The 24,634-nt window shown below is 47.2% G+C and overlaps 1 protein-coding gene across 5 annotated transcripts in view; it reads right to left on the bottom strand.

The window, feature by feature from the left end:
* Positions 1–24,634, bottom strand: part of LOC8037389 (kinesin-like protein KIF21A) — a 265,745-nt gene that overhangs the window by 107,131 nt on the left and 133,980 nt on the right. For all 5 annotated transcript variants that reach the window (XM_040212128.3, XM_040212131.3, XM_040212130.3 and 2 more), the window contains exons 23-24: positions 21,787–21,844; positions 18,698–18,918 (exon numbers count right to left, since the gene is read on the bottom strand). In XM_040212128.3, coding sequence (XP_040068062.1) covers positions 18,698–18,918; positions 21,787–21,844 — 279 coding nt within the window. The remainder of the gene's footprint in view (positions 1–18,697; positions 18,919–21,786; positions 21,845–24,634) is intronic.

Here is a 24,634-nt window from a genome sequence, read left to right on the forward strand (position 1 = left end):
AGGAATGGGGACAGTTTGGCAAGAGGTTTTTCAGTCTCCGAATGCATTACCAGAAATTTTGAAAATTTTTCAGGCGTAGATGGTGTTTTTTCAAGGAGTAGAGCTTCGGTGCGGCCTCTTTTCAGAGGCCGATCAAGAAAGTTTCGCTTGGAACCCATAATAATGGGAGGATCTTCGGTGCCCCGGGTGCGCCACCCACCACGGAGCCCAACACGGGGATAGGTAATGCGCCATAGCAAGAGTGGCTTGGCTGACGACATTACACTATCAGCGCTGCCCAGGCACTATAACCCAGTGTGGTGCTAGACAGGGGTCTATAGCCACCCAAGGTTAGCCCTTGCCGCCAAAGAGGTTGAAATGGAAAAAAGGCGAGAGAAGAGGAAAGAGAAAGAAGAGAGGGGATAGTAGAAGAAATGGCGACTGACTGCATCATCCTGGTCGGGCCAAGCCAGGACACCCGTCTACGAGAAGCGGGGGCCAAAGTGGTGTGTTGCCTCACCCGGGGGGCCCCGAAGGGTCCAAACCTACCCCGGGTTCAGCTCAACCACCAGGATGCCCTTTTCCCCGGACACGGGTTCGCCACGCACAGCCAGACGTGGGTGGGTCTTAGCCACTTTTTACTCAAGGTCTGTGATGTTGCCAATGTGGCTGGGGTCCGTAGTGACGCTACTCACCAAGCACCTAGCACCTAAGGTGCAGGCGCCCCCTGCGGAGCTCGGGGTCCGTGGAGACGCCACTCTCCAAACACCTGCTTTCACAGGTGCCCCCTGCGGGGGTACGGGCAGGGAGCTCTTTCACCGAGAGAGAGTGGCAGTCAACACTGGCATGCTGCCAGCCCTCGGCTATTGCAACGAAGCATGGTGCGAGCATGGGTCCGAGATTAGATTCGAGTAAATGAGGAGTGAAGGCATTTGGCGGCCTATGTTTCGCTCGAGGAAACAGAATCTGGGGTTCCAGCTCGAAGCGAGCCTCGTCGCAACCGCCAACGTCTCCCTGGGCACACTCCGTTGAGAGAACTCCCCAAGTCCCAGCCGTGGAGGAGGGTCCGCCTTATTACTGGCCATACCATCTTAATGGCGGCACAATTTAACTGCAAGATAGGATTCAAGAGCATGCCAATGTCTCTGCTCAATTCAAAACTTGATCGGCTGACAAACACTTGGGATGCGCAGAAGGGGAAAATAACTCTCCGTTGCCTCCTTTGTTGCCCAAAGAAAAGAAAAGCGATAAGGAAGCAGTTGCGGTTAGAACAAGCAAAAGCCACCAGCTGAAAGAGAAGCAGCCAGCATAAAAGTGTGAAAAGAACAAGCAGATTTCAGCATGCAATACTTGGGCAAAGGTTCTTTTTCGTCGTTATACGTTGCACTTTTTTGACCATAACTAACGCGCTCGTTCCGAGTCTTAGGTTAGGATAAAAAAATATGTTTCTTGCCACACAAACGGAACTTCCAAGACCGAAAGCAAGGCGAAATATTTACTCCACTCGGAGTATGCCAATTTTGGAGAAAAAAAACGGACTAGTAGCCGAAATTTACAAAACTTGCCTTAGACCCGTGTGAGAATACACCACATTTTTAAGCTATAGTGCACGCAATAGATTTTCTTGCAATGTTTGTACTTGGCATAAACAGGGGTGGTCCAGTCAGTTTGGAGCATGTTTTTATGGCAGAAATAATCTCGTTACGAAGCACCTTTGTAAGAGAAAAAATGGCTTTTCCGAGCAGCTTTGGAGCAGCACATAGGCAAGCTGGGAGGCGCCGGGCAGGGAGAGCGCCACCATTAACTCATCATCAACGTGGCCAAGTGAGCCAACACTGGGTAAGCTAAAATCGGCAGCGGCGTACTCTCGCGAGATTAGGTTATTACCAACTCCGAGCATTGTGTTGTCGCGCACTACGCCAACGACTGTTTTCAAAATGTATCGAGAGGGAGAATAAACTTTATGAAAGCCTGAACCAGAACGTTGGGTTCCTTCTCCTAGGGCGGGCGTGGTGCCTCCCCTGCAGAGTGGCCGGGCAGACTGGGCCGGCCGGCCACTTGCTCGGCTCTTGGGACCACAGCCAGTTGGATAACGCAGTTGGAGCTGAGCAGGAGGGTCGTCCACCGAGTGTCTCGTTGTGTCAAGTGTCGCGCGAGGGAAGAGGGTGGGGGAATCGCTCGGGCAGGACCAGAATATATGTACGATCGTGGCCTTGTTGTGTTCGTGGGCATCCTTTGTTGGATCGTAGCACTTGGTGCATCGGGCCTCGTACAGATCCGGGAGGTAGTGTCCAAGTGTAGCGGGGCTAGGAAGGCTATTCGTCTGAAGTTGGCACCAAAATACTTGTTGGCGTCTGTTGAGTGACATATGAATCTGTAGTGTTGTGTGATGTCATGGAAACCACCAAGTGGTTCCTCATGCCGTGGGAGATCCCTCGGCTCGTTAGCAATCGGAGTGACTACGCCGACCACCCTGCATGTCCCCAAAACGGCGCATCTCGGGCCGCGGCGTGGGCCACCTCGTTACCACCGGCCCCCCTCACGAGCCGAAGATTAATGTGATTGGGTGTGTGATTGGAGGGACGATGGATGATTTGAATGTTAGGAGCTTTGTTGCCGATCGAGAGACGCGACCCGAGCTGAAGCTGAGAATGGCCGTCTTGTAGTCGCAGATTATGGTGCGTAACAACTCGGACGCGTGGTTCAGGGCCAGGCCGATTGCAGCTTCCTCCGCTCTGGTGGGGGAATCCTCCTTGACTGAGGCCATCACTACAATGCGCCCCGTTTCATCCACCACGACCAGGGCGTAGCGGTCCCGGTGTTTGCTGTCGTTAGCCGCGTCTACGAAGTATACGTCGGGACGCTTAGCGTACAGCTTGTGAAGGGCCTCCGCTCGGGCTTTGCGGCGTTGAATATGGAAAGTCGGGTTCATGTTCCTGGGTAAGGGTGGGATCCTGAGCCGAGAGCTAATTTCGGTTGGTATCGGCACGATTAGAAATGCGGTATTTAGAGGTGGGGGCATGCCGAGCCTTTCGAGAACCGCTCGTCCGGTTCTGGTACCCTCCCGGCACAGCACCTGAGCAGAGCGATGCGCTTCAAGCAGCTCGTCTACTGTGTTGTGTAGTCCTAGAGCCATGAGGCAGACAGGTGGTGTATGGGGGGGCAGGCCCAGTGCCATTTATATGTATGTATCATTTGTATCAAATGTATCGAACAATGTATCAAATTTTAGTTTGATACATTGATACTTGGGTGTCGACACCCACGGAAACCCTGATGCAGTGGCGTGAACCTCTGCAGTTGAGATTCTTGGCCCAACGCTCAAGAATCCCGACTGCCGAGGAAGGAGGTTCGGTCGGTTCTTACACCTCAGAACCTCCTCCCCGGCATGCCCTCAGCCAATCACACGAGTGAGTGGAAAAAGTGCGAGGTAGACGCGAGGGCGTGTTGGCGGGGTTGAGGTCAGTCGAAATCCATTTGGAGAGTAACTCCATTTTTATTGACAAAAAGATATGCCAATTGAAAGTTCCCAAGGCAGGGCTCGGAGATGCCGTGATGCCCCTTCTCAGGGCCTTGTTGTCGGTGTAGATGAGGGACCTCGGGGCCACAAGGAGTGCTGCGATGGTCCAAACCAGGGCTTCACATAGGGCAGGGGTTCTCAAGCTTTTTGCCGACCGAGATGCAACAGATGCACAATTGTAGGCAATGTTGCTTGTGTTGCTTCCCATATATCCCCACCATATCAATCGCAATGTCAGTACAAAGTGAGATGAAGGCACTTTGCATGGCCCTGTCGCGCAGAATGCGGCGTGGGGGGGGTTGCAATTTGGGTGTTTGCGGAACCCATGAGACCAGCTCGTGGAACCCCTGTGTTCCCCAGGACGCCCAGTTTGAGATCCCCTGACGTCGTAGGGAGATGCGAGGGTCGGGGTCCGTGAGGACTGCCAGGGCTGACGTCGGGGTCACAACACCAAGTCCGGAAGCGGACGCAGAAAGGACACGTCCTGGAGGGTGGGGCACAAGGGGCACCGTGTGTGGCAGTTCTTTCCACAGGGGAGCAAAAGTCTGCCGCCACCTGGCTGGAGTTGCCTTTTCAGAGGGGACGGAGAGCATGGTAGCCGGAGTGATATAAAGAAAAATAGAAACACCGGAGTCCGGCCAAGCGTTGCTTGTGGGTCTCGACACTTGGATGTCGAGACCCAAGGGAAAGAAAAACAAACGGAAGGTATCAAACAATAAATATTAGCGTATTTACACTAACGTAGGTCGACCCATTTTTCCATTTTTGAAAATCTTATAATCGAACCAAAGCATTCCACCGCCCACAAAAACGAAACAATCGCGATATCAAAAACACCTCGGCTTGTTACGAGTTTGGCCGGCTATACCAGTAGCATTGCGCTATTCTGTGCGCTCATTTTACAAAATCGTTTTTTTTTTATTTGCACGAACAAGTATTATTGATGACGACTCGCAAATTAACCAGAATGTAAGACAATGAACAGCGCACGAAGCGCCCGACTACCAAGGGTGGCGGCACTTCTTGTAAGAGCCACTCCGGAGGTCGCTGGAACAGCCTCACAGCTCACTCCCTGCGGCTTCTTTTCGCAGTTTTTCGCACAATTCACGGTTGCACGTCGTTCCATAGAATCTCGAGATCATACTGGAGCGCTAACCATGTTTTTTTTTTTGTATTCACACGTGTGATCTGGGCAGTTTTCGATGCTCGTCTATGGCCATTCTTCACCCAAAAACAATGGTGCTGTTGGAAGCAAGTTCGACCCGTCGGAGCGGGTGATGCTCCGGTGGAGTCTGCAATGGAGCTTAAACTGTGACGGCGAAAAAAGAGGCTTCCGTAGGCCAAAGTCTGGGTAGGTGGGGATGCCTTCCAAAGTTGGAGGTCAGGCTTGTAATGTACACCACAAAAGTGCGCAATCGGTTCCTACCCATGAGGTGCAGTGCGATCGCCAAGCAAGCATAGAAGATGTGATTGATGCCGTCATTTGCCAAGTGCGAGAATTCCTTGGACGAAGCCGACAACCTGCTTCAACAACAAAGAAGTGATGACGACGGGACTGACATCACCAGTGTGGACGAGTCGTAGTCTTGTCGCGGACGGAGTGAGAACGACAGGGAGCAGCTTCAGTTGCCCCGCCTCCAGCGTGAACTTCCTAATTTCGGTAACGCCTGGGCATTTCATCCACCTCACGCGTGCATGCGCAGCCAAAGCATGCTAAAAGGCACCAATCGCGTGTTGGAGGCTGAGCTTTCGAAACAGATACTTTGCCATTCTCACGTGTTCGCAATAAAATGTGCACCTGAAGATTTTTTTTTTTTTTTTTTTGCTGATGTGCAAATGGGGGGGTTGACTTACAATTGCGTAAATATGGTATTGTGGATGCGTGTGTGGTTCTGTGTTCCTAGCATTAGGGAGTTTAAGTGGGTGCCTTCCTCAATAGATAGGGACAACCCTAAACGAGAGCTAGCAGAACAAAACAGAACAGTTTGGACGGTGTCGTACGCAGCTGCTCGTCGCAAGGTGATGCTCCTTGTAGATTGAATATGCTGTTCTTTTTTCTCATGGGGTAAGCACATCTTTTGTATTATTTCTCGGGTAGACAGTTTTTTCGCAGCAGGGACAAAGTTGGAATTGCATGGACACGGGTCGAAATAGAGCAACCACCTTGGGCAGCTACGCGATCATGCTAAAAACACGAATGACTGTCCGAAGTGCAACTGGCGAAGCGGAGGAAATGCTCACTTCGGTTTTTGGTAAATCGTTCGATCAAGATGTGTTCGCTGAGCAGAGAGCAGTGAGAGTGTCAAAGGACCGATCTGACTCCATCGCATTGAATCCAAAGGCAACGCCGGGCTTCGAGCGCATTCATTTAAATATCTAGTGATTCAAGTCAAATAGAGCATTTAGAAATCCATCTCAAGTCGGGCAATGTGAACGGAATGCTTATTTTACACATTTTATGGCATTTCTTCATATCCGACTGCATTGTATTTTGGACGGCCTGGACGGAAGCCTGCAGAGCTTCCTTCTGGGGTTGCCATAGTCCGGTACGCAACAGTGCCTACAGCACCGACGTTTGCTCTTCATCCAATTGCAATGCTAAGAATAAAAGAACAAGAAAAACCAACAGCTTCAAATTGATGCGCGAACAGCCCCTTGAGCAAGCAGGCTCGCAAAAGGGCCTTCCCAGCGTTGCAAATATTTTGAGCTAGATGGCGCAACATGTCGCACCAAACTGGATTGTTCCGAGGGTATAGACCTTATGCGAAATTGCTCGTTAGTCTGACAACACTGAGAGCGTCGCCATTCTTATGTTGGCAAGCGTCGGTACCGAAGCACAGTGGAGGCATCGAAGACAATCGTACGGGCAGCAGTGTGCAATGGTGCGGCAGCGTGCACAGGGCTCCGCGAGTGTCGTCAGACAGGACTCTGGCCAAGTGGGCTAGCACTCAGCCGCTCGGAGCACAAGGAGTGAAAGCTGGCGCTGCACAAGCCCCCTGGGTTCAATCCCCCACCCCTGCCCATCTGGATTCGTACCACTCCTGTGTGTACCCCAGGCTAGCAGTTGTAGAGCACTAGCTAAATCATCTACAGCTGAGAGACAAGTTGTCCATTGAGGCAGACTAGCATCAAGGCCATATAAACATACACACACCCCAAACTTTGTTGTTTTTCGTGAGACAGTTGCAGTAGTTGTTTCAACTGTTGGTCAAGAGTCCACGGTCAGGCTGCGGCGCCATCGCACACTGCCCGTACCGTTGTCTCTGATGCCTCCGCCGTGCTGGGATAACGACGACACTTGCCAACATTAAAATGGAGATGCTCTCAGTGTTGTCAGATTACCGAGCAATTGCGCATAAGGTCTATTCAGTGCAGTTCTTTATAAGTGATGCTGGCATGCATCATGCAATCGGTTGCGTGCTACCCCTTAAAAGCTAAAGTTCTACACTGTACCGTACAAATGCCCTGCTCTTTAGCAGACCTCCAGCGTTGCTCGAGTGGAGTTTCCCCTAGATTCTTGAGCTGTCACAGAGCCTTCGACTGTGCTTTGCCCTAAACCTAAGACTCTTTCCACTAATGCTAGTAGGCCATTGACAAGTCCATGTAGGCATCTCCAAATGGTTTGGCCGAGGGATTCAATACCTGTCCCAGTCTCCAGGGCAGGAAAACGGACGACCTAAATTAGGAATTAATAAATAAAAGGGCACTTAAATACGAAAATTCAAACTAGAGCAAATGATGAAAAAAAAAAAAATGTAAGGCCGCTGAATCCATTATACATTATTTTTAAATGCAATACCGTATTTGCACGAATATAACGCGAGTTTTTTTCCGGAATTACGTGCTCGAAAACGCACCTCGCGTTATATTCGAAATTGAGTTCAGTACCGAGGCGCGCGAGTCTGGAGAAAGTCAGGAGGTCCGGTGGGAACAGAAGTGGGGGTGTGAAAGGGAATTTATTAGCTATCGGGCCACGTGAAGGGCGAATAGAAAATATAAAAAAAAGCATTTTTATCGCTTTTGTGGTTGTACAACGCGCGCACACCGCAGAAACTCAGCGCGTGCGCCATGCGGGAATGCGGGGCACTGTCCAATTCGAGCCAAGCGAAGCCAGGTCAAGGCAAGTCAACACAAGCCAAGCCAAAACCACCGACCGAGTTTATAGAATTCTGCGACACGAGGAGGTGTTTGTTTATGCAGAGGGACCAGGAGTACAAGAAGTGTGATCGTGTATCGGGTTCAGCAGTATTTTTTAGAGCGCAGCTCTTAGGGGCCCGTTTCCAGCTTGAGCGGCGTCGCTGTCGGCGTCGCCGTCGCCGTCGCCGTCGGCGTCGGCGTAACCGCGCGGTGCATCATGGGAAATGTCCCATAATGCACCGCGCGAACCCCCACCAAGGTCACGTGACCTCGTGGGGGGTCACGTGACCCCCCGAAGTCACGTGACTCCCCTGAGGTCACGTGGCCCCCTCCTCGAGGTCACGTGACCCCCGCCAATGTCGCGTGACCCCCCGATGACGTCATCGTCACTGATGACGTCACCGGCATCCACATCGTCATCGTCATCATCACTGATGACGTCACCGGCATCCACATCGTCATCGTCATCATCACTGATGACGTCACCGGCATCCACATCGTCATCGTCATCACTGATGACGTCACCGGCATCCGCATCGTCATCGTCATCATCACTGATGACGTCACCGGCATCCACATCGTCATCGTCATCATCACTGATGACGTCACCGGCATCCACATCGTCATCGTCATCATCACTGATGACGTCACCGGCATCCACATCGTCATCGTCATCATCACTGATGACGTCACCGGCATCCACATCGTCATCGTCATCATCACTGATGACGTCACCGGCATCCACATCGTCATCGTCATCATCACTGATGACGTCACCGGCATCCACATCGTCATCGTCATCATCACTGATGACGTCACCGACATCCGCATTGTCACCGTCATCATCACTGATGACGTCATCAGTGACGTCACTGATGTCGTCACCGGCATCCGCATCGTCATCGTCATCATCACTGATGACGTCATCAGCGACGTCACTGATGACGTCACCGACATTCGCATCGTCATCGTCATCATCACTGGTGAAGTCATCAGTGACGTCACTAATGACGTCATCGGTACCCGCATCGTCATCGTCACTGATGACGTCATCAGTGACGTCAGTGATGACATCATCGGCATTGGGGGTCACGTGACCCCCAAGGTAACGTGACCCCCCCTGGTCAGTTTAACCCCCCCCCCCCCCAGTGCCCTTACCTCCTCCTCCTCAAGAGCTGCGCTCTAATTCGGCGTTACAGGGAGTTGTAAGCGGCTTTCATTTTTCTCCCTGAGCATTGTTTAGTTTCTGCTCCAGAGTGGTCAGGTGTTGGTGCTTCTGCTTCGTGCCTCGCTATTGTGGGCTGCTGAAGAGCTCATGCCGAAGAAAAAGAAACTACCAGACAAGCCGTGCCGTGCTGCTGCTTATCTGCATAGTCGCCAAGTGGATTGTAAACGGAAGGACTTGAGGCAGCCTGGATGAGTGCAGTCAAAACATAAACTGATATTTCTCCTATTTCCATCGTCTTTTCACTCCTGCTATGCCCCCGAGTTCGAGAAATTGTTGCGGCCTCGGCTCACGTTATAATAGTAATAACATTTTTTTTTTTTTTTTTTTTTTTTGAGGGCATCAAACTTTGCCCTTGCGTTATATTCGTGCAAATACGGTATGTTGCTAATTCTGACCTTACAAATTAATGGCGACGCAGGGAACTCACCAGGCATAAATCGAAGCGCAGATATAAACGCAGGGCAGAAGATGCTGGATCTCATGATGAGAATATGCGAGAGTTACGACACAGATCATAGTTATAAAAACTATGATTATAGTGATGCTGGTGATGACAATGAATGAATACTATGGCCAGAGTTGGATGCAGATTTTCTACAATTGTTTATATCTTCACTCGCTCTTATAAAGCGCGTCACGGCGGCGTTGTTATTTTTCTTCTTTTACGCACGCTTCTTTTTGCCTTTGTAGCAGTGGGTCACGGGCGTCACTGGAAAGACCGGGGCCATTGGCGGGCCGTGGTTTGGAGACCCCTGCTCTGGATAGAGAGGGAAATCGACACTACAAAGTCTTCTCACGTGAAAGTAACAAATATTCATTTAAAATATTCCGGGTTTTCCCTAATGTATAGACATTTTCATGAGTACAGTCAAATCCTGCTACAACAAAAATTGAAGGTGCACGAGAAAAGATTTGTTGCAGCAAAACTTTTGTTGTTGTGAAATTCACAAATAAATGTCATACCCAAACTGGTAAAGTACAAAAATCTGTACAAACCACGCGTACATAGCCTTGTCGAGCTCTTTGTGCGCCGACGGTGTCAGTTTCTTTCGCTTGGCCAATGTCCTCGATGCAAGAGCCTTTTCGATTGCATCTTTCCACTTTAGGATCGTCAACAAAGAACACGGAGAAATTCCCAACTTTTACGCGATGACAGCTAGCTCTCTTCTCTCCACTTGCAAATTCGGCCAGGATGCAAGCTTTATCTCCTAAAGATAAAAACTTGCGTGTTCTGCTCGACGGTGCCACGTCCAAAAAGCCCGCATACTGTATTGACAAAGGGAACTCTGACCAGGGTAGCAGGTAGGTCCTAGCTCAAACCGCCAAATGCCAAAAGGTGTAGCCCAAAAGTAGCCAAACACAAATCTACTTTTAAATATCTGCAGAACCACAAAAATTGTGCGCTCCAATGTGCATGCTTAAGGCGAAGGCGTTTGCATATCTAGGGTTAGGAGCAGTTTGCAAGATCTCCACATCTTGAAATGCACTAAAAACTTTTAATTCAAGCACAAAAAAAGTACCAAAATATTTCACACGCATTTCTGCAGTCACATAGATATGGAACATTAGCTCGTATTCAGCTGCTGCATACGTGGTTTCCATCACTCGTTCTTTCCAAGGAAAGCAAACTTTACATAGAGGATGTTTTCAAGATATCGAAGGGACATCCTGTTCCCTAGAACTCACTTTGGGAGGAACATGTGACTGTATTTGCACAAACATAACGAGAGTTTTTTCTTGGAATTATGCGCTCCAAAACGCACCTCGCATTCTATTTGCAATCGAGTTCAGCCAGGAGGAGTCTGGAGAAAGCCATTCCTCCGGCTCAATGCAGGAGATGGGAAAAGAAGCGGGGCTGTGGGAGGGGATTTGTTAGCTGTTGGTCCACGTTAAGGGACGAGTAGAAAACATAAAAAGCATTTTTATCGCTTTTCTGTTTGTACAACGCGTGCACGCCGCAGAAACGGAGCGTGCCATGCGGGAATTTGGGCACTTGCCAATTCAAGCCAAGCCAGGCCAAGTGAAGTCAACACAAGCCAAGCCAAGACCACCGACCGTGTTAATGCAATCGTGCAACACGAGGTGTTTGTGTGGAGGGACCAGAACAAGAGGTGTGATAGTGTATCCGGTTCAGCGGTATTTTTTCTGCCTCCACATTTTTTAGTTTCTGCTCCAGAGTGGCCTGGTGTTTGTGCATTGGTGCTTTTGCTTCGTGCCTTGCTTTGCTCGTGGGCTGCCGAGGAGCTGACGGCGAAGAAAAAGGAACTACCAGACAAGCGGTGCCCTGCTTATGTGCATAGTGCCAAGTGGATTGTAAACGGAGCAGGGAGAATGAGTCCAATCAAAACATAAACTGAGATGGCTTCTATTTCTATTGCCTTTTCACTTCTGCTATGGACAAAACAAATCATTTGAAAAAAAAATCAGGTGTCTGGTAGTGGCTGTTTCCAAGTTCCAAGCATCAACAATCATAATCAGAATGGTCGTTTTAATGCTTCGATTTTTTTAATCTTTCGTTTTCTGGATTATTTCTACCATGCTTCATCAGTGGATGAGTAGGCATGCCATTTTATTTTACTATCAGTAATATGAGCTGGTCTCTCGGCAGTTCTAATTTCAAAACCAGTCTGAACGTTCACGACCGTAGCTGTGACCATTTAGAAAATCTCTTACCGTAACTACGCAGCAAAAACATAAATCGAAAATATTTTAGCTGCAAGCCAGCCCTAATTATTGTTAAATAGTGTTTTCCAAGCCTTTATTTGAATAAGACATGCATTATTGATAGGGGACTAGCTCTACCATCGAAGCCATCTATGTTGTCGTGTTGCCGGCCCGAAATTCGCTCAGTCAGCGATCAGGGCAACACACGTTCTCCAAAACAAGTTGCTGCTGTTTTTGTTGCCGAAAGCTCTCATACCGAGGCAACATTTTAGTTGTCGTCCATGTTGTCACGCTGTTGCCGCAATGTAGACAGGTTTGTCGGACAACATGGGGAGCGAGCAACAAGTTGCCCGACTGTTGGACAACGTGTTGTGTTGCTGTTGCCGTCGTGTTGCCTCAGTGGAACAGGGCCTTTAGTGTCCTTTTTCCTTGGAGAGGTGCCTCCTTTACGAGGATGGTGGAAAACTCGAGGAGATAAGCAAAGCCAGTAAGAAAGGACTTGGGAGCATAAAATTAGCCCCAATGAATGCAAAAGCGACTTCTTCGGAGCTGAATCTAAGACGATAGCTCACTGGAGCTAATACAGTGTAGACCGCATATAACGTATGTCTCGGGAGTCGCGAAAATCCGCACTATAAGCGGTACCGCACTATAACCAAAACATCAATTTTTCAGGCCAAAATACATGCCATGAGACAACTTACCTTTGTAAAAGAATTTATTTTATGTTAGATGAAAAAATAAGCTTAGTTTGAGGAAAGTCTTTATTTCAATAGACTAGTACAGTTATGTCTCAAGTGTGTCACACATTTTAAAAGAAATTAGCGGCTTTTGCCTGGCGCAGCCTTTTAACAGCGTCGCGGGTTGCGGACTGACGTCGCGAGCGTCCAGGATTGCTAACCCTAATCACTTTTCTCCGGAGATGAAAACGCGTGAAAATTCGCATCCTTCATACGGTACGCGCCAGTAATACCTTCAACTTGAGCACCCGCATGAAATGCGCCAAATAAGAAATCCGGGCGATGTTCGAGGGCACAAATGCTTAGAAATCACCACTGTAGTCGAAGTAAACAAACACGACGACACGGGCGTTTCTGCCGTCTTGAGAGCGCCGCCACGACATTGCCGCCCGAGTAGGTGGATCTTCCCTTCTAGTACGTGCTGGGTTATAGCGACACACAACGAAAATTCAGAGTCAAGGATAGCGCTTTTACGCAGAACGATGAGATGCACGCCGTCTACGACGACGATCACAACCGACGCCCGCGACCGGCATGCAACGCGCGCGAACACTTCTCCTCGACCTGGGATTGGTCTGTCGTTGCGGTTGTTTGTTTCTTTGTTTCCAACGCAGCGGAGGGACGCACGCACGTGAACGACTCGTGCGTGCGTCCCTCCGTCGCTATGGCAACTGAAGCCTCTCTCTTCGCTTCTCCCCGCGTTTTCGAGCAACCTCCTTGCCCCGCGAGTGCAGTTTGCGGCTCGCGCCGTCAGCGCCGTTATCTAGTGTCACGCAGAGAAGCGAGCTCGCTGCTCCGGTCGTCGGCGCGGTTGGCGGGCCGTGCCAAAAACATTTCCCTTCGCGCGCCTGCATTTTAAGCGGTATGTAATTACATGGAGTTCTATGGGAGGTGAACCGGTGGTTTAAAAAAACCGCGTTATACCCGGTCCTGCACTGTAAGCGGTTACGTTGTAAGTGGTCTATACTGTAGGATCTGGCGCCACGCTCACACATATGCTGAAGTGTCTTTTGACATATACTCTAACTAAGCAAAAAAAACAAAAATAGCCGTGTTAGGATTTAGAATAGCCGGAACATAGCCACATAGCCAACCACCTTATTTCGATGCCAAATGCATTACAAAGTAGCCCAATTTGGCTACTAATAGCCCAACATGGTAACCCTGCAACTGACAAAACCAAAAAGACGACTGAGCTTCGGCTTTGGATCGTGGGCAGCAGAGGATTATCGAGCCAAGAACTAGGGTGCAACCAACATTGGTGCAACAGCGGTGGAAGGCAGAGAAAGCCAGCCTCATCAATACCGGGTAACGGCGGCCTGCACACGCGGTCAACGTTGCGCCCGCTGCGCTCGGGTTCCGGGGATTCCGGTTATTAGTGGACATTTCTGGTGGTTCAACACACCATTTCAACTTTAGTAAATGTATTTTGTGTGCCAAAATGCACCAAAGTGCTCGCAAGTTTGTTTTTCGTACGGAATATCAAACTTTCAAACTTTGAATTGCTCCGTGAAATTTCGTTCAAGTGGAACGGCACAAGAAACTCTGTACGCTGTAGTGAGAATTTTTGTGCATTGACTCTTACGGACCTTTGACGGAGAACCAAAAAATATTCGTTGAACCGGAAATTTCGTTGATGCGGCGCTCGTTGAAGCGGGGTTCGACTGTAGTACCGTCAGGCCCGCTTCAGACTGGGCAATTTCGCCCAGCAACTTGATGTAGCAACTCCAGCAACACGGGCCGCCCGCGTTCACACGCAGCAACCGAATTGCTCCGACTTGCTATCATCATCATGAAATTTTATTTTTCTTACACTATTTAGACGCACAGCTACGCGCTAAAAAGGTGTTTTTATATCTTTGAATGGTGTTGAGAATACTAACTCATCTTTCTGAAAAGGTTTATTTTCAAAAACAATCCATCTCAAACCAGAACCAAGTTTATAGCTGTCATCATCACCACCACAGGGGTGTCACGTGAAAATATCGCGTCCCTGATTGGCTGCAGCCGTTTCAAACGTCTTCGAATTGCTCCGAGTTGCTCGCTCGTTCGAGTCGGACCCGATCTCAGCAATTCGTGTCGATCTAGGGAAAGCTAGGGAACAACCCGCCAGCAACACCGGAATTGCTGGAAAAGTTGCCCCGTCTGAAGCGGGCCTCAAGGAGTCGCATCATTTGACGTGAGGAAAGGCAATAATTCGTAACCAAGCGGTACAGACCGAGCATGCTAACGACATGAGAACCATGTGTGAGCACATTCCTATAAAGCAGTGTTATGCATCAAAAAATAAGCACGCGAAAAAAAAAGAAAAAAAAAACTACTTGTACTAGTAAATTTTCAGTATAGTGCGCTTCGAAATGCAACTAAAACTGTCGAAGCTGCACTGCGTTGGGAATGTCGGTAAAATTCGTGTAAAACCTGCAAAACAATGCCGGAAACCTGGATTGGATTTTGATGGCCAAACACCACTGGATTCCCACTGTTGCCAGATGAAGACTTCCAAAAACTGATTTGTCCGCAGACTCGTTGCATTGCCGCAGTTTGGCACAATTTTTCCCTTTGGGTGCAGCGAAATGCAGGGAAGCGGAATTTATCAAAAGGGTGAAAATGGACCACCCCTGCATAAACAAAATGTTGTACAAGCATGACTTTTATATTAAAATTACCTAGGTGTTTTAACTAAGATACAATGTTGAGCGAACCAAACCATCCCATTCTCTTGGTCAATTTTCATGGTATACTGCATCTACCTTCTGAACAGCCTAGCTAAAGAACTTGTCAAGAATGATGAAAATTATTAGAATACTGATTGAAGTTCACCTCAATTTTAAACAAGTGCAAGGATTCCTATGCAGCTTGTCAACTGCACTGGCCACATGATCCAAACATCCAGTACACTTTGCCACGTCTACGCCACTGCACTCGTGCACATGTTCCCTGCCTTGCAGAATGCAAGCAGATGATGCAGGAGATCGCTCGATGGAGCCCTGACGTTTGCTCCCCATCATAGGTCAACCTTCTTTGGTGACACAATTATGGGTAGATCATCAAGTTTGAAAGGAAAGTGCCAGGAAAACCTAGAATCAAATAAACGCAGCAGTTGCCCACGCAGAAAGTATACACTGATGTACTCGTCCAAATGGACAAGACTTGCAAGATCGCCAACTGTTTCGATAAGCTCCGTATGCTAAACTTTGTATATGACGCTGCATCAGACCGTGTAAAAGAATTTTCTGCATAACTACGATCTGTAATAAACCCATCTCGTAATGCTCTCAGTTCATTAGCACGTACGGTAACAAAAAGTTTGTCATATCACGTTTCTTCCACTAATATTTGCAGCCTCATGCATAAAAGAGAGGAACTGTGCAGTGTTTTGGAAGATAGTAATTCTGATATTGTTGCGCTGACCGAGACATGGTTGAGGCCAAATGTTTGCAATGACAAACTATTTCCCGATCACCTTCATCTCTGTATCTGCAAAAAGGACAGGCCACTTGAACGCGGTGGGGGTGTTCGTATCGGAGTCAAAAGGCATATCACTTTGTTCTGCCTTCAGTTACAATGCAGTTTGGAAATAACTTGTGTCTGCCTTTGTTCGGCCATAATTAAAACTGTACTTGTTGTCTGCTACAGGCCCCCGAATAGTGACTCTGCATTCACAAGTGAACTGCATAAAGTCCTATTGGAGATAACATTTTCCAAAAGCGAACCTCTTGTTATTCCAAGATTTCAACTTTCCCAATATAAGCTGGTCAAGTCTAACAGCCGATGCATCCCGTGATTCTTGCGAGTTTCGGGAACTATGTTTGCTTTTTACTCTAACTCGGGTTGTTATGAGGCCAACCCGTGGGGATAACATCCTTGGCCTTGTACTCACGTCCTCCCCTGATCTGGTTCAATTCGTTAGCTACAGCATTCAGGATTCAGTGACCAGAAATTTTTGCACATCTCGCTGTCCCTTTCCATTTTGATCAAGAGGCCTGTCAAAAAGGTGATACGGGACTATAGTAGAGCAGATTTTGTGTCAATGAACAGAAATCTGAACACTTTCTTGCAGTCGTATCAAATCCACTTTGATCTAAGGAGTGTGAATGACAACTGGATTTTATATAAAAATAAATTGAATGACCTTATTCAGGCGTTTGTAACTACTCTGCGGATCCGAACTGATGGTTGCCAGCCCTGGTATAACAAAAGGCTCAAGTCACTTGGCAATAAGAAAAAACGCCTCTTTCGCAAAGCAAGAATGACCAGCTGTTCAAGTATCTGGGAGAAGCATTATGCTTGCCTTAAGGATTATATCCCTCTAATAAAAGCTTCAAAAATAAAGTATTTTCATCAGGACCTTCCAACTATCCTTCAGAACGACCCCAAAAAGTTTTGGAATATAATCCCGTCCAAAAACAACAATGATATCATTCAACTTATCGATGAGGGTGGCAACCCAGCTGAGGAAAGAATGTGCTCCGAGGTAATGAACAGCTTTTTCGCATCCATCTCGACGGACGTCCTTTAAATGTGCGCCTGAACTACCCGCTGTTCACTACGAGCCCCTATCGACGTTTCATCGGCCGGTATTGCCACGCTTATCGATGGGCTTTCATCCTCCTCAGGGTCAGATAACATATCATCCAAGATTCTGAACAATACTAAGATTGCATCTAGGGATATTTTGAAACTGATATTTAATCAGTCACTATCCGAAGGTAGGTAGGATTGTTCCGGTCCACAGAAATTACGATTGCTCCTTGCCTTCCCATTTCACTAACTTCCGTTCCATCTAAACTTCTTGAACATAATGTCGCATTTAGATTGCAATTCTACCACCACCAACGTGGCTTCGCAAAGGTTACTCTTGCGAGACGCAACCCTTTGGATTTACGCACGACCTTCATTGCAGCCTTCCATCTCGCATCGAAACAACGCAATATTTTTAGACTTTTCCGAGGATTGTGTCCCACATATTCGTTTAATCTCTAAACTTTCTCGCCTTCACCTAGTCCTAATGGGGATACGTAATTTTCTTGACTCACGAACGCAGTACACAGTCTTAAATGGGTAGGAATCTGATTTAATTAATGTCACGCCTGGCGTGCCCCAGGGCCCTCTTTTTTTTTCTAATATTTATTAATGACCTTCCGAATTCCATTTCTTTTCACATACGTATTTTTACAGACGACTGTGTTCTATATCGCGAGATCACCTAATGACCGCAAACTCCTCCCAAAGGATCTAGATAATGTCCCTCAGTGGTGTAACAAGTGGCTGATGCCACTAAATAAACCTAAATGCAAATCCACTTTTCTCGCAAAAGAGTCCCTTCCTCCTTCCAGTGTGAGCCGGGCGACGAGAAAGTCCATAGGTATAAATATCTTGGTGTCGTACTAACTTCCGATATGACATAGATTAATCGCGTTAACACAATTTCTTCAGACGCAGCAAGGACCCTTGGTTACATCCGGCATTGCCTGAATGCTGCTCCTCCAAAACTTGGGAAACTTGCACACAAAACCTTCACTCGACCAAAATTGGAACATGCTTCTACAATGTGGAATCTGCACCAAAATTACTCGATCACCCAACTTGAAGCAATTCAGAACCGAGCAACCCGCTACAGTTTATCCAACTATGACTATAAAAACAGGGTCTCTGCTATGAAAACGAGCCTAAATTTATCAACTCTGGAGGTACGCCGCAAGGTTGCACGTCTTTGCTTACTCCATAAACTTTACCGCTACCATCCCCCACTGTTCCAAGTTCATTCCTGCGCACTCCCGCACGGTCGTCTCGTCGCCTCTATAACTCCTATAATTTTCAACGTTTATCGGGTTCCAGTGATACCTTTAACAAATCGTTTCTCCCACTCACAAATGTGGACTGAAACAATGTTCCAGAATCACTCGTTACAATAACCGAACCTGCGGTTTTCAAAAGCTCCATCATGTTGTATTTTTCCATACCAAATTAGGTTTTTCTAGCTACGTTGCACGAGTGTGCGTTGTTACGTATTTTTTATGTTGTCGTTTTTTCATTTTTGTATAATTTCTCGCGTTGCCCCCTCCCTATGTAATGCCCTCGAAAGAGGACCCTTAAGGATTATTAAATGAAATGAAATGAAACCCTCGTCTGCCAAACACTGGCACTTTGGCTTGTATCGCTACAAAGTGTAACAGGACAGCCAGCCACCGAACCTGAGCAAAAAGTTGCCCGCACTTGAAGTTCCCCACGCCCTTGGAGTTCCCCACACTCAGAAATCCCCAATCTCAAAGCTCAAGCCCCCTAAACTTTCTCATGTGCCAAGTTCCCCAAAGTTTCCGACGTTCAATGCAAACAAGGATCCCCAAGGTTCAAAGCTCAATGTGCGCCATTGCATAAAGCTTTGCACCAGATGAGGCACCGAGTTGAAATTGTGCTTTGGCCACTCACTTGAGGGATCCCGGTGCACTGGAAACCCTGGTCAGGTTCCCGTCGGGTCCGAGGTCGAAGCAGGCCCCGTCGGGATGCGACATGGCCATCACGTCCTCCATGGCCGGCAGGGCATGCGGGGGATCCGTGGACGCTTCCTCCGTCTGAGGCAGCGACGGCAGCGAAGCATCCATGCTGGACGCATACAGCAGCTCTTGAGGGGTGGCCGTCTTGCGGCGCGCCTGCATTCAGTTGGCATTGTGTTCTCCAGTGAGCGAGGAACACCACCAATCTCCCAGCTGGTGCTCTCTTAAGCCGGGCATGGATTGCACAAGACCCGCTTTGCTCGTTGCTGCCCAAGAATCTGGCTCCATGGGAGCCACCAAAAGTGTTGCAACAACAACAATCAGCCGAAAAAATCCCATCTTGAAAGTTAACATAGTTGGGTGAAAAGTCCGAATCTCCAAGGGGAGCCCCATGTTTTGAAACCAGCTCGGTTTTTCCTTCAAGGGGGACTGAAAGCACACGGAGCAGCAGCAGCTCCTAACCGTAATTTTTTTATTTAAATATTTTTTATATTTTACTTTGAAGACTATGAGCTGCTCCGCGTGCTTTCAGTCACCCTTGAAGCAACGGTTTATAAATGTCTTTTCCGACATTCGGCTGGAGCTACATTTTTCGGGCTCGTGCATCTTGTCCACAGGTGAGGACAGATGCCGCCGCCCATAAACAAACCACTGGAATGCAATCTGGTCGGACTCTTTTTCGCCTCGGATTTGTTCATTGGATGTCTTCCTGGAAATGTCCGACTCTTTTAGCGGCCCGAGCCAAGTTAGCGAGGCTCGTTACACCGCAAAAGTTTGTGTGAATAAGGCGACATGTGACCATTAATTCTACATGGAAGCCCCAAGAATGGACGCTCAAGCCCGAATTTTGCTCGCTATTTTCAGTCATGACGTCGCTCAAGCTGCAAAAGCGTAAACTGTAACTGAGATGGTCGACGCAGAAACTGAAAATTGTGAGCAGAACCGGACCAAATGTACAATAAGGCATAACAGGTCAGTGATGGCCACTGGTAATAATGATCCTCCTTGCATCTACTGTTTACACAGAGCCTGCTTACCTCAACCATTCGTATTTACTCACCTAATGAACGGAACTTTTATTCTAAAAAATCGACCTAACTTCTTATCTCTTTGTGCGCAACGTGCAACCCCTTAACCAAACTGCGCTGTGCAAAAAGAAAGAAAAAAAAAAAAGCTGCTTTTGTTTTTAGTTCTGTGGTTTTTTTTTCTTGTTTTTTTTCCGCCTTTCGCAAGCTGTTTCGTTGGCTTAGGCGTTGCATAGGCGAGCTTCTCCGCTTATCTTTCTTGTCTCCTTGCGTGCGACTCCAAAATCCAGACTGCCCTGTGCAAAAAAAAAATTCCTCGCCATGTTTTTTTTTTTTTTTTTGCTTCCGTTGGATATTTTTAAAATTTTTTTAACGCCTTTTGCAAGGCGTTTTGTTCGCCCACGCTTCCCACGCATTCGCGATCTCGCTGCACCAGGGTAGAAAACTGCGTTCATTTTGCGCGCGTGGGGGAGGGGGTCAAAATTTTGGATGTCCAAGTTGGTAGTGCGTTTATTACGCGAGTGAAAAAAAAAGTGGCAATTTTGAGAGCCGACTTGGGGGTGCGTCCATTACACGAGTGTGTTCATTGTACGAGTAAATATGGTAATGTATCTCTTTTGCAGCTGCGCTAAATACGCAGAGAAAAATGGGCAGTTTTTCCGCTTTTTTTCAACTTTTTGAGCTCACCCACCGAGACACGGCCCACCTTTTTTATGAATTTCAGGCAGCCTGGGGGTGGGCGGTGAATTGTGATACATATTACATTATTTACGGCTTTTTTTGAGTCCACTCTTAAAGGGGCACTGACACATCAAAATCATATTTTTTTTTACTATCCGAAACGATTGAAAACGATGCCGGGACATTACCCTCGAAATTTGAAACTTGGGAATTCGGTATTTCTCAATTAAAAAAACAATTTCCAAATGCCGAATTTGAAGTTCCCGCGTAATCCGCGCCAGTGCAGCGAGTCAAATTTTGCGGTCTCCTGCGACCCGACTTTCTTTGGGACCTCCGCCGTTGCCACGGCGACCCGAAGCGAGGAGGAGGTGACCGGCGCCGGCACGGGAAAAAACCGGTTTCTTCCCCGAATCGCCGATAAGCCTCTGCTCGAGCACCGTCAAGTTTGCCGAGGGAGAACACAAATCCAGGAAGCGACATCGCACCGAATTCTGATTTTTGGTATTTCAAAAAGAGGGGCCGTAGTGCGTTTGCAACCGCGTTAAAAAATATGTTTTACGATTGCCGTTATTAAATGGTATAGAAATGTCGCCTACAAAGCTTCTAAATTTCCTGATTTTTGACGTCACCGATCGAAAGAAGCAAGGAGGTGAGCGCGGGAAATATAAACGCCAAAAATAAAAAGGCGCGCGCGCGCAAAAAAATTTTTTTTCGCGATGCGTTTTTTTTTGCGTGTCTATGACTATAACTTGCATCATTTTAGACAATAAAAAATAATACGACCTTTGGGGTGTCAGTGCCCCTTTAAGTAATAAAGGCATGTTTTTCAATCTGCTGATTTTTCAGACTGTTCTATTCTTCAGATGTTTTTTCGGTCCCTGCAAAGTCCGAATAATCAGTCGGCAACTGTACCTGAAAGCTTGAATGCAATCCACAAAGTTCCAAGTTTTGCTGAACACTGCAGTAAAGTAATAAGCTGGGCGAGTTGGTGAACGTTGAACATGATGAAAAATTGCGCAAAAAGAGACAAAAGGGGAAGGAACACAGAGCTCTGGTGCTGAAGAAAAGAGAGATGAAGCAAGATTCACTCGTGACAGAGGAGACCAGCACCAGGGGGAATGCACATCAGTCAGAGCCAAACGATTGCGAACAGGCAGCCTCTTTTGCACCCAAAGCAACTAACAGACCAGAGCTGTCAGTGTTCCTTTCTCTTTTGTCTCTCTGTGCACTATTCTGCATCATGGTGAACACCTGGATCCCACAAAGGTGCACGCCAACAATGCCGCTGATTCCGAGGGAGAAACAAGAAATGGCCGACCTTGCTTCTCCGGAAGGTCACGTTGCTGGTGTCGAGGCTGCCCACCTCCGATGCGGCCCTGCCGGTGCAAAGCAGGTCTCAGCAATCACCTTTTTTTACTTCAAACTGAATAGTTTCAAACAAAAAGACATTACATTTCATGGAAATTTAGCGTACTTTACATAATCGTGGCTGAAAATCTTTTCTAACATTTAAATAAAGAGTTGGACCATAATTCCAACCAAAGAAAGGGAATGGTGACGAACACTATTTACTTGCTGGCATACCTAGCCACCACAGCTAAAAGCCACTTGTTGACTGCACGACCCCTTGGTAGCACCAGTGTTGGCGGTAACGCGCTACAAGTAACGGCGTTATCAGTAACGTGTTACTTTTTCTACTAACGTAACATATTCGTCACCTTTTCAAAACTGTAACGGGTAACATACTTATGTTACTTATTTTGAGTAATGTGTAACATAGCTACGTTGCTCGTTACATATTCTTCCCAACACTTAAAAAAAACTACTTTAGTTTGTTTCGTGTTTCCAGGTGTCCAAAATTGTATATTTCCAAGCATTATACAATTTCGAGGGTTTTACGCTTTTCTTTGCCTTTTTTTTTTTTCCCTGAGTATTTTGGTGGAATTGTATAAAAATATAAGGTAATTGCGTTCAATTTCTGGATGGAGATTAAAATATGGCGCTTATGCATGCCTGTAACGTCAAAAAAGTTAAACCTGTTAATTAATGATGTTAAAAAAGTAACGCACAAGTAACGGGTGTTACTTTTATCTGTAACGGTAATGCGTTCCTTTTATTTGCGAGTAACAAGTAACGTATTTCGTTACTATTTTACGGTAATGCCTACAACACTGGTAAGTATCCATGACAATTGCGATGCTTTCTTTAAGCTTCACCACTTTGCACTGGAGCACACCCGTGAGGCTTCACCAGGCTTGTCAGGCTTGCAGGCAGGCTTGCAGGCAGGCTTAGAGAAGGCAAAACATGAGCCTATTTGATGTGCTCCGACTCTTATCGAGCCTTTAACAAAAGAATATTGCCACGAAAGCTCGCGGTCAGCACATGCTCAACAGAAACATACACAGATAAGGCAGTCAGTGAATGCCTCCCAACCATCTTTGGGTATATACCAATACTCAAACAAAGAAACTAATCGATTGCACTCCATTACTAGCAATGCTCAACTTCAGATTTTAAAGATGCAAGACATTCCATCATCTAGATTTTTTTAGATGAGCTTGCACCACATTGATATGCTATAATTCTGTTTAGTAGTGGTTCCGTTTAGTAATACCATAAAATCCCGAAAGAGAGCCCACCTAACATCGAGAGCAAATCGAGTGAAAATATAGAGTGGGCTAACTTTCGGCATACAATCAGGGAAAGTTTTAAAAAATTACTTTTTTTAGGTTGTGTCCCTTCCAAGCTTGTTATGGTGGTGAGGGGCAAGGAAGCAAGATGACTGTACTTTCCAGTCAGCAACGTTTCATTTCATTTCATTTCATTTATTTTTCCCTCAGGGCCCGAGGGCATTACAGAGGGGAGTGGGTTACATAATATAAAGTAAATCTAAGATATGCACATGAAACAGAACAAGAAAAATAACAATAGGTTAGTCAAAATCTGGAATATAAATATTGGCAATACAGTTTTTAAACGCCACTTATATCGCTTACATCGCCAAAGCTAACTAGCCACATTTAAGCCATCATTGATTGCAATGAGAATACAGCGCAAACAAACGATGGACCAGTAGAAAAGTACCGTAAAAACCCGCATATAATACGAGATATAATTTGAGGACCGCAAAAAAGAAAAGTTTTATCCGCATATAATGCGAAACAAATATAAGGACAACGAAAATATTTCGCGTGAAGTACGACCCAGGAAGTCTTAAGAAAAACGTTTATCTGCGTCATAATTGAACTTTAATCACTGTCATCACGTCCGTCAGACTCCTTGTCCGACGCTTCCTCCCAAAGGCAGTCTTCAGTGCCGTCGAGTGCATTTGAAATTCCGCTCTTCTTGAAAGAAGGAGCGACAAGAGAGCACCGATGCAGTGAAATCCCGGTGCGGTGCATAAAGCGAAGAACCCAATGCCGGCTTGCCAAAGTTCTTATGCAGCGGCTCCATGTTTAAAGCGAAGTGCCGTTCACGTTGCTCGTTTACAAAGTTACGGCGAGGTGCCCTTCACGTTGCTCTTTTACAAAGTCGCCGAGGCTTGCCTCGACGTCGGCAAAACACGCCATTTTTCGGGCTCCTAAAGCTTCTTCTCGTTCCGTTGCATGCAAACAGAGCTTGCTTTTGTCGTCTCCATCCGCGGATATTGCCCTCATTTGCGGCGAATTGTCATCCGGCAGCACTGTTGCCGATGTCTTTCGCAGCCAAAAAAACTTTTCTTCTGAAGGCGGCCGATCATTGTTTTCGCGCAGACGCCATTGCCGAGCCCAACTGTGGACGGATGGTGGCGCCTCGGACATTGTGACTTTAATGACAATGACAGCTGTTTTGAGCGCCCCACTGCTTCGAAACCAAAACTACGTCAAACAGCGTTAGATCGCGCCTCATCGAAGCTGTAAATTGTTGGGACCCGCGTAAAATAGGAGCCGCAAATTTTACCTGGCAAAATTTGAAGAAACAAAACTCGTATTATATGCGGGGCTTTACGGTATACACAACACTACTATTACCAGGGGTGGGCTAGCTTTAAGTGTTTAAAAGAATATAGCAAATCAAGCCAAAAACAGAGGTGGGCTATCTTTCGGTGGTGGGGCATCTCTCGGGATTTTACGGTAGGTTTGTGCGAGTAGATTTTGTGCTCAATAGCTTCTTCTGCTTTGTGTTTG

This window comes from Ixodes scapularis, unplaced genomic scaffold (assembly GCF_016920785.2).
Source record: "Ixodes scapularis isolate PalLabHiFi unplaced genomic scaffold, ASM1692078v2 PGA_scaffold12__126_contigs__length_90152505, whole genome shotgun sequence".
NCBI classification, from domain to species: Eukaryota; Metazoa; Arthropoda; class Arachnida; order Ixodida; family Ixodidae; genus Ixodes; species Ixodes scapularis.